Source organism: Amphiura filiformis, unplaced genomic scaffold (genome assembly GCF_039555335.1).
Source record: "Amphiura filiformis unplaced genomic scaffold, Afil_fr2py scaffold_21, whole genome shotgun sequence".
Taxonomy (NCBI): Eukaryota; Metazoa; Echinodermata; class Ophiuroidea; order Amphilepidida; family Amphiuridae; genus Amphiura; species Amphiura filiformis.
The window spans coordinates 2,863,091-2,873,265 of NW_027305485.1; the positions used below are offsets into that span (position 1 = coordinate 2,863,091).

Sequence of the window (10,175 nt, forward strand, 5' to 3'; positions counted from 1 at the left end):
AAATCGGGTATGGGGCAAAACGGAACCCTAGGTATGGGGCATAACGGAACAGGGTTCCGTTTTGCCCCGGGCGTTTTGTCCCACAGATGGGTTCCGTTTTGCCCCAATTGGACATAACTTGTCTTCACTCAAGGAAATGTAGGCGTTATCTAGGGGCCTACTCGAACATGGTAAACACTTCGCTGAAACATAGACATATAACTAGACCTACAGATTGAATTGAATTGAATTTTTTTTCGCCCAACCCTAAACATGGCGGCGCCCATGGCTTAAAAGCCTCTGCAAATATTGCACCGGGACCGAACATTTGAAGGGCTGAATTTGTCTCCTGTACCGTTTATTGTGTTGTTGAATACCTCTAGAACATCCGTAGTGAGTACTTGTGAATTATTGACAGTATTAATGAAACTATTCCACTCTGTTTCTGTACCACTGGTTACTGCATTATGGAAGGCTTCCAAATTTGGCACCGTATATTAATTTGTATTGGACTAGCCATTTGTGTATCACCATTCACCCTTACGGAAGCCAGGCTTAGATTTACTATACCCGTAGCTAGTCAACAGGAATGGCAATCATATAACAATGAACTTCGTGACATTTTAAACCCACTCCATGCTGCTCTGGGAGGTGACATTTTAACACCAGCGGAGGCGGGTGACGGGCTGTCCGAAACCATTCGCGATTTCCTGTTGTCTAAACCCGATTTTAATGTGAAGAAATCAAGTAGCAAATTCATCCAACACAACTCAAAAAGGTTGAAAACGCAAAGAACTTAAAGAAATTCTACCGCAAACGTATGAGAGTCTCAAACACCCCCGATGACCGGAAGAACTTTACTCAGGCTCTTCGCACTCACAACCGTCTCAAAAAAGACAGAGACAAAGACTACCACGAAAAGTCAGTATTGTTCCAAGAACGACAGTTTAAAGAAAACTTTTGGTCCTTTAGTAAACAGACTTGTAATGGAACCCTGGGTGAAAAACCGGTTTTGCCTGGTTTTCATTGGAAACTGCCAACTCTTTCTACCCGGGCAAATACTCTCAGTCTGAATACTTAGACCTCACTAAACTCTCTTGGTTCCCAAACATCTCTACTACCGGTACCGTGAGTTCTTTTAATGCCAGTCATATTCGTCCTAGTGACGTCAAGAAAGTTATCCAACGTAAGAGTAGTTCATCTTCCCCTGGACCAGACGCAATCACATATGGAATCCTGAAAAAACTCCCCTGCATTCACCACTTCCTCGCCACTCTGTACAACAAACTGCTGACTGTTTCACAGGTGCCCCCAAGTTCATGGTGCACTTCTTCAATTACGCTTATTTATAAGAAAGGCGATCAAAATCAGCCTGAGAACTTCCGAATGATTGCTCTTTCAAGTGTGCTTGGCAAGATATTCCACCAGATTCTGGCGTCACGCATAACTGACTACCTCACCAGCAATAACTTGATTGACAATTCTATTCAAAAAGCATTTATTCAAGGTATAAATGGCGTGATTGAACATAATCAAGTTTTCAATGAACTTATTTCACATGCTAAATCTAATAAACGTACCTTCATGTGACTTTCTTCGACCTGGAAGACGCCTTCGGGTCTGTTCACCACGATCTTATCAGTTACTCCCTATCAAGGTTGAAGTTTCCTCCTAACATCATTGGTTACATTGAGAACCTCTACTCCAATCTTGAAGGCCGTGTTGTTACCCCGAATGGGAGTCTACTAACTTCAGATTTCACAAAGGTGTCTTCCAGGGCGACCCACTGTCACCTATTATATTTTTGTCTGTTTTTAATCCAATTTTGGAAAAATTGCAACAAAATGAAAGTCATGGTTATTCCATAAATGACTCTAAATATGTCACAACTCCGTTCGCGGACGACTTCAACCTAATAACCACAAACAAGAGAACACATCAACGTATTCTTAATGAAATCTCTGAGTGGACTACTTCAATGAACCTTAAGCTGAAACCAATTAAATGCAAGTCATTATCCATCGTGAGTGGCAAACCCACTCCAATTACTTTTAATCTTGGAGAAAATGATGTTAATACAATTCAAGATGATCCTCATAAATTCCTTGGATCTCATTTATCATTTTCTGGGAAACAGGGTGATGTGTTTGATCATGTCTTGGACCATTTTCGTACCGGCTCGATCGTATTGACAACCTTCTTGTCAGAGGTGAATACAAGGTGAAGATCTATAAAAATTACCTCCTTCCCTCTTGCCGCTTCATTCTCACCGTCCATGACTTGACTAAAACACATCTCCTTGCTCTCGATTCAGTTGTTCATAAGTACATTAAAAAACTGGTGTGGTCTTGCCAGACCCGCAGCCACCGAGGTTATTCATATTCCCCACCTGATGGATATCAAGTCAGTGTATCAACTTTACCTTGAATGTCATGTTTCAGCTCATTTGTCTTCAAGAACAAAAGCCGACTCCAAGGTCAATGTTGCTCTTGACTCCATGCCTTGAAAGGGAGAAAAAGTGGGCTAAAAATTTTCCATCACAACTTATTGTCAAAACGCTATTGATCATGTTGATAATTCGGACAGCAATGTGCCATACAAGAAGCTGAAGACTGACTTGACAAAATCCATCAAGGACGAGGTCACTGAGAGCTGGGTTAACCATTTAAAAATCTTGTGGTCCAGGGCGACATGTTTCAGTATTGCACTCTCAGAAAAATCTGATTATCTTTGGAAATCTTTTATTTACAATCTTCCTAAAGGCATCATGAAATTTATGTTGAATGCTGTCCTTGACACCCTTCCCACTAAAAATAATCTGAGTCGCTGGGGAAAAAGTTAAATACCAAATGTAACTTATGTGGTCATCACGAGACCCTCCATCATGTCCTTAATCACTGTAAAATCATGCTTGATCAAGGTCGGTATACTTGGCGTCATAACTCTGTTCTCCGCATAATCATGGATACTCTCAAAGATATCAGTGACCAGTCCTGGAAATTCTACTGTGACTTAGATGGTGCCACTAAAATCGCTGGTACCACAATCCCTCCTGATATTCTTCCCACGCAGCAAAGACCAGATCTGGTTCTCGTTAACGAAAGCGCTAAATCCATCATCGTTATTGAGCTCAGCATTCCTTTCGAGCAGAACATTCACAAAACCCATGACTACAAACAAAATAAATATGCCGGTTTAATCGCTGATTTGCAAGAACAGGGTTATGACGCAAAGTTATTTTGTATTGAAATAGGCAGTAGAGGCCTCATCACAAGCGCCAACAAGTGTAACCTGAGTTCCATTTTCCCTTAGTTTCAAAAAGCCAAAAACCAATGAAACGGGTCTTTGATAAATGTTCAAAATCACTCAGTCAACGTGCAATCCTATGTTCTTACTCAATTTTTTATTCAAAATATGACCATGACTGGTCGATTTAAATCACAATGCCGTCTTTTAGACCATATTTTATCGTTTTGTGCAATTGTTTCAAGGCGGGTCCCTGTCAACATTTTTATGCAATATTACTTCTAATTTATAATATAATATTATTGATGTATTCCTTTATAAACTGCATTTATGTGTTGTATTGTCCTGTTGTTTAATATGCCTGCGGATGTTTGAGCCTGGTCATGTACCTTCTCAACCCTCCTGTCTGGCCTTAAATGTATTCTTTTCAATATATCTGTTTTATGTGTATTATGAATAAAATTGAAATGATGAAACTAAGAACTAAAAGTTAACCACTTACTCCACAGAGATGGTAGGCCTACTGAATATTTCTTTCTGATCAAATATTGGTCATACATATTATAGGCCTACTAGACCTATAAGAAGTTAACCACTCACTCCACAGAGATGGTAGGCCCACTTAATAGTGTAACTGAATATAGGCCTACATATAACTAGGCCTAGGGCCTACCGATGGAACAACTGATATAAGTTTACACCCAGGGTGCCGCTTTTGCCCCATAGGGGTTCCGCTTTGCCCCGATAGTGGGGCAAAACGTTTTTTTTTGTTGAAAATATTTCTTCATTTTATAAAAATTGTAAGATTCAAGTTATATTGGTTAATGGTATATTAAAGGTAAATACAAACTTCAACTGAACATATAATTTTTACAGTCATATTACTTATGGTGACGTCACAGAGCGTCCTCAAAGTTAAGTGTTCCGTTATGCCCCACCTTCCCCTACCCTTAATTCTTGTTCGGATTTTTAGAGGAGGGAGCTCATCTCTATTATTTTGTACGAGCCATTAGGCGAACGTTTATGGTATTGGGCAAAAAGTAAAACATAACCACAATGTAACACACACACAGTGGCGGTGCCAGGATTTTTTCCAGGGGGAGGGGGGCATTGAGGGGCCAAAGTGACTTTCAGGGGGGGGGGGGGCAAAATCAACAAATTTTGCGCAAAAATTACCTGCTGTTATTTTGAACCGGACTTTCCAAAGAATTCAAATATCACAGTTACACTTTTGTAGGTCTTGTGGATCTTGAATTATGATGTAAAAACGTGTCGAAACTATACATTTTCATAAAACGACACATGATCACACGAACCACAAAGCAATTTTTGAAAGCCTACAAGGCACTCAAACATTTTTCCAACAATCATGGCCAAGGCATCAATTGGTGAAGTCAATATAAAAGAAAACAATAGGCCCAATAATAATATACTCGCAAGCAAAACTAAATATACACCATTCCTGTCAAAAACTTCTCACATCTAGGTATTTCCCAACCCAAAGAAATTATTTCTTACTGTGTAAAGCAAGTCTGTAACAGTTAACACAATATGCATTTTTGTATTATAAATATATCATTTGGCCAAACAGACTACTTTTTGGCAAAACAGGATACCTTTTTGAGTCCAATATTTTAAAACTCGTAGCGAGTCAATTTTTAAGCATCCAATTTTATAGCATTGTTAGGTATATAGGCTTAAAGTAAATCTCAGAATGCCAATTTAATATACCTGCACACCCCTTGAAATAATATTCTCTGGAATGCACCAGTGACCACATATGACACTGTTTTATTGGTGTAGTATTGCATGGTCTACATGTCCCAGAATGATCTATACCGTGTTTGAAAAAAAATCTTTAAAATATATAGTCACCAGTGTATCTAATTTTGATAAGTACAATGACATACATGTCGCCTACTTATTCTGTGATTTTCATGGAAATAGCTTGATGCGTTTTGGCGTGACATTGATATTACTGAAAATGGACGAAAACTACAGTGTGATTTACAGTGCAAAGGCATCATAACACATGGATGCTTTATCACCATCGTCCAGCCGTTGTAGAAATCCTACATTCCATTATAGGAAATACATCAAATTTGGCACAGATGTAGAGCGTACAACGCTGAACAATTCTTGATATGGAATTAAGTGAAACATTTCAATATGACTTCAGATATTTAGGTTAAAAAACATACTTTTTATGTAATTTTTATCACAATTTTTACCCAAAAATGTCATTATTACAGAGAATACAACTTCCGCAAGGATCCCTACAGTCAATTTTAATCCTCTCCATTACGTAGCTGTCGGTTTGCCAATATACTGTGGACATAAATAAATTCTAGGACACTAAGGACAAACATTCTCCATACTTTCATGACAAATCCATGTTCGCCGGCATTTAAAATGATAAAACTCAGACACTGCAATAATTATCTTCAAAACTGCCAACAAAGAAACAATTATAGTATAAGGTCGCTCACACGTAACAAATCATTTATTCCAATAGAAGGATTACTTCGCAACATCATAAATAATCGATAGATGTCGACTATTCAGGCAATTTAGGACAAAAGTACCTGTATAACATTTTACAATTACATTTTGCTGAACAGTTAGTAATTTTTCAGATTTTCAAAATCTGTAAACCCTACATTCACCATTTTTACGCAATGTACTGTAACTTCTATGAGAAACATCTAATTTCAAAAATCTAAAATTTCTAAGAAAGCTAAATATTTGTAGATTTTAGAATATAAAACAATACCACCATTAATAATGCCCTTCATACCTAGAAAAATTCAACTTTCCCGGTATAGATCATTCTGGGACACCCTGTATAACATCAAAAGGAAATAACATACAATGGCACCAATATAATTTGTTTGTTTATAAATTAATAAAGATAAAGTTATGAAATTTTGTAATGCCCAATATACAATAATATTCAGTAATAAATAACATATAATGACATCAATATAAATTTTTTGTTTATATTTAATTCAACTAATACAGATATAATTATGAAATCCTGTAATACCCACAATACAAGAATATCAGTAATAAATAACATACAATGACATCAATATAATTTATTGATTATAAATTCAACAATACAGATTTATCTATGAAATTTTGTAACTTGTAATACCCAATAATCATTAAACTATTCAACTCATTATTGGAAATCATGCAGTGTGATTCGTCAAAATGCGTCATGTGAAAGTACTTTATTTGAAATAATGTATGAAACACAACAAAACACACACATTCTATGCAGAGAAATATGTGATGTGATCAAGCAAAATCAGTCGGAACTCGGAAATATTAAATTTTCAGTTTCTTATAGGATAGTAAAAGCATTTACAAATCTGAATTTTGCAGAAAATCCCATTGAAATTGAACAACCAGTTCCAAAGATATGAGCAATTAAAGAGTTTCCAAAACAACAGGAAACAAAAGGAAATGTTTCCTTTGTATGGCTATATCTCAAAATTAATATTTCCGAGTTCCGACTGATTTTGCTTGATCGCATCACATATATGTGAGGTTATGTGTATAATTGCACTGTGAGTAATTCAGAGATGTCATTCAAAGCTTGTGAAATATCCTGAGAGTAGAAAATCCTAAAAAACAGTGTGAAATTGGGCTAAAATACCCCCCAAACAGGCTGAAAATCAATACATTAGTATTAATTTTGGCCATAAGAAATCCTGAAATCAGGAAAAATCCTGAAGAATAACCCTCCTCCCCCTGAAATATGTGGGCAAAAAAGTGACATTTTCTCTTTAAATCGCATTATTTTTGCAGTTTAAAGGTTGCTGTCTTAACCTTTACACCCAAATAATGTGTCCTCAAAAACACCTAAAAACGTCTAAATGATTGGTTCAGCATTGTTTAACTTTTTACTGCTTCGGACACATTGCCATATAATTATATAACTTTAAATGAGGGTTTTTGTGATGAGAGGCAGACATCCTCCAATGATAGAGGCAGCTGTGTTCATAATACAACTTGACCAATCTATTGTCAAGTGTTTGTGGAGGGTGTCTACCTTACACCTCTATCGTCAAAAAACCCTCTCAACAGTATTTGGGTGTAAAGGATAGGGCATTATATGATTACCCTTTATTTCTTAAATAAATAGCATATAATTTAGGGGAAAAAATCAAAAGATCAACAACATGTTATAAACCAAACTACAGTCCTGGCGAAAAATGTTTCTGCACCAAAATATTAGTTGCCAACATCCTTCCCCGCTCCCCTATTGCAATGTTGATTTGGACAACATTGTCATCATTTCTAAATTATAGTCTCCCAACATTGAAAAAATATGGGTGGGGAAGGGGAGACTGTAAGCTGAATTGTGCATGATTTTCAACTATTGTACAAATATTATGCACATATCACAATTTATGCTTAAGGGTCCAGATTTTTAACAAAGGGAGGGGATAAGCCGAGAAACTAAGCTTTTTCCATTTATAGGATGTCACCAATCTTTTGGTTTGTTCCCTTACAACACCACAATAATGTATCTCATAATACAACCAATACAATGTATATATATACAAATATGGAATTCTCCAATACCTGACACATCACAAATAAATTAACATACAATGACACCTAATAATACAGCTTTGTTCATACAACCAATATACACATAAATATGAAATACTATAAAAAATATATAAATGCATATAATAATTTAATATTGCTTAACATTCAAAAGGCACCAAAAGAAATACATGTATCTTCCACAGGTAGATAGATTTCAGAACAAATACATATACAGGCACTATATTTAAAAGGAAATATACAGGCATTGTTATAATAGTCCAACCTCTCTTGCGATGATGGGATTAGCAATGGCCAGCAAAGTGGAAAATCTGGACTAGGGAATTATGTGTTGAGTCCAAAGTATTAAAATTGGACTATTGTGTTTCAAAAACAAATATACACACATTGTTTCAGAACAAATACATACAGGCACTATTTGTCATAATGCAGGCACTAATTATAAAGCTATGTGTGATTTGCATAAAGAATATATTCCTATTTAAATGTTAGTTTTCACTGATCACATTGTCCCTTTTTATTTCCAGCCTAACTGAAAATTGCTATTTCATTCCTGTGCCTACAATAAATTTTGGATTTAAATTGTATGTGTGTATTAGCTCACAGATCCTATTAATATCATGGCGTAGCTTCACGCACCTGGGTCGTTCAAACAAGACATAACACAAATAGCGAAATGTACAGTTTATACGTCAAGACATAAGACGAATAGCAATATGCACACAGTTGAAACATCACTGATTCAATGATACACACACACCCCAACACGATGTTTTCAGCCATCACTCAATTAATGAACTCAAAACCTTAAATGTTTCTGTAATTAGAGCACTCCAGTCTCCAGGCTTAGTTTTTCACGTGGTATTTTAGTACACCATTGGGCAATACAATCATGCAAAAAGTACAAATTCAAGAAAAAATTGAGGGTGTTGCTGTGGAGCAAATCACACATTACTATGTTATATTTTGATAGTATGTATTATTCACTGAGCGTGTTTGTAGAGAGCCAGCTTATCCGTTGTTAGGCGCTTATCATCGTAGAAGTACTTCAAAATCAATTGCCATTGCAGTGTTGTATTTCCGTGATAAACTACTACATGCACGCTTTCGTAATATCATTATGCATTTAAAGTGTATTTTGGTCAATCATACATAGTAATGCTATTCTAATTTAATTATATTGATTTAATTGTTACTACCTAAATGTATTGAAATTTATTTATACCAATGACTCTTGTTTACATTTAACTTTATTACTTTGTTGAGCTATTAGTATCACTTGTATATTGATGTTGATGATTGATGAAAATAAAATATGAATATGAATACATTATGGCTTTAAGTATCTAAAAATGTTCAGCATCTGGCAAGCACAATAATACATAAACACACACTATTGCTCAAATATTAATTCATATGGCTACAGAAATCTTAATGTTATAAAACACGATATAAATAATGTGACAATGTTGTCTTTTTACAAGCATTTCTGTCAACTCTTCACTATGAAGATATGCCATTAAACATCTTTATCAGTATTGAAGTTGCTAAGGCACTAAACAAGTTACATATCACCAAGTGTGTTAAAAACAAGACAGGTCTCAAGAACAGACTGGTGGATTTTCTTCAGGCTTAATTATACAATCATCCAATAGTATAGGAATTTCATTGAAGTTGAAATTATTTGTAAATATGAAATTGTTGCATAGTTATTACAAGGACTTCTGTCAAAGCTTCACTATAAAGAACGGCCATTAAACATCAAGAACTGGTGGACTTTCCAGGCTTAATAAGCCTGTATAAGTTATACAATCCAATAGTATAGGAATTTCATTAAAGTTGTTATTATTTGTAAATATGAAATTGTTGCATACTTTTAAGTACAGCACTTTTGTCAAAGCTTTAATTTGCAGAAAGGCCATTAAACATAAGGCACTAATCAAGTCACATGTGGCCAAGTGTGTTAAAAACAAGAGATGTCTCAAGAACCGGGGGATTCTCCTGAGGCTTATTCAATCATCCAATAGCATAGGAATTTTATTCAAGATGAAATTATTTGTAAATATGAAATTGTTCCATAGTTCAAAAAAGCTTTGGACCTTTGAGCTAAGGGGCAATTAGCAGTTAGGTAAACGTTAAAGAGTAGGGGTGATAATATTGCCAAGACTAGGCAACATTTGAGTCTTTAGTTGAATATGTTGTAATTTGTTTTTCAAACTAAAGGAGTATATGTTAGAGTGTTTCATTGTTTACACACAAATAGGGGTCGCTGGGTGAGACCATGCTGAAGATTAAAAATTGAACATAATACAATGAGTCTTTGGGTTAGAGCACTTAAAAAACATCGGATCTTAACTGCATTGCTA

At 35.6% G+C, this 10,175-nt stretch overlaps 1 protein-coding gene across 1 annotated transcript; it reads left to right on the forward strand.

Annotated features, from left to right (window-relative positions):
- The first annotated feature begins 242 nt into the window (after positions 1 to 242).
- On the forward strand, positions 243 to 3,291 carry LOC140143428 (uncharacterized). The gene is given in 6 exon segments (XM_072165283.1): positions 243 to 757; positions 981 to 1,558; positions 1,561 to 1,745; positions 2,164 to 2,303; positions 2,566 to 2,810; positions 2,813 to 3,291. Coding segments are annotated over 6 exon segments (1,938 nt in total). The 5' UTR covers positions 243 to 446.
- The last annotated feature ends 6,884 nt before the right edge of the window (positions 3,292 to 10,175 follow it).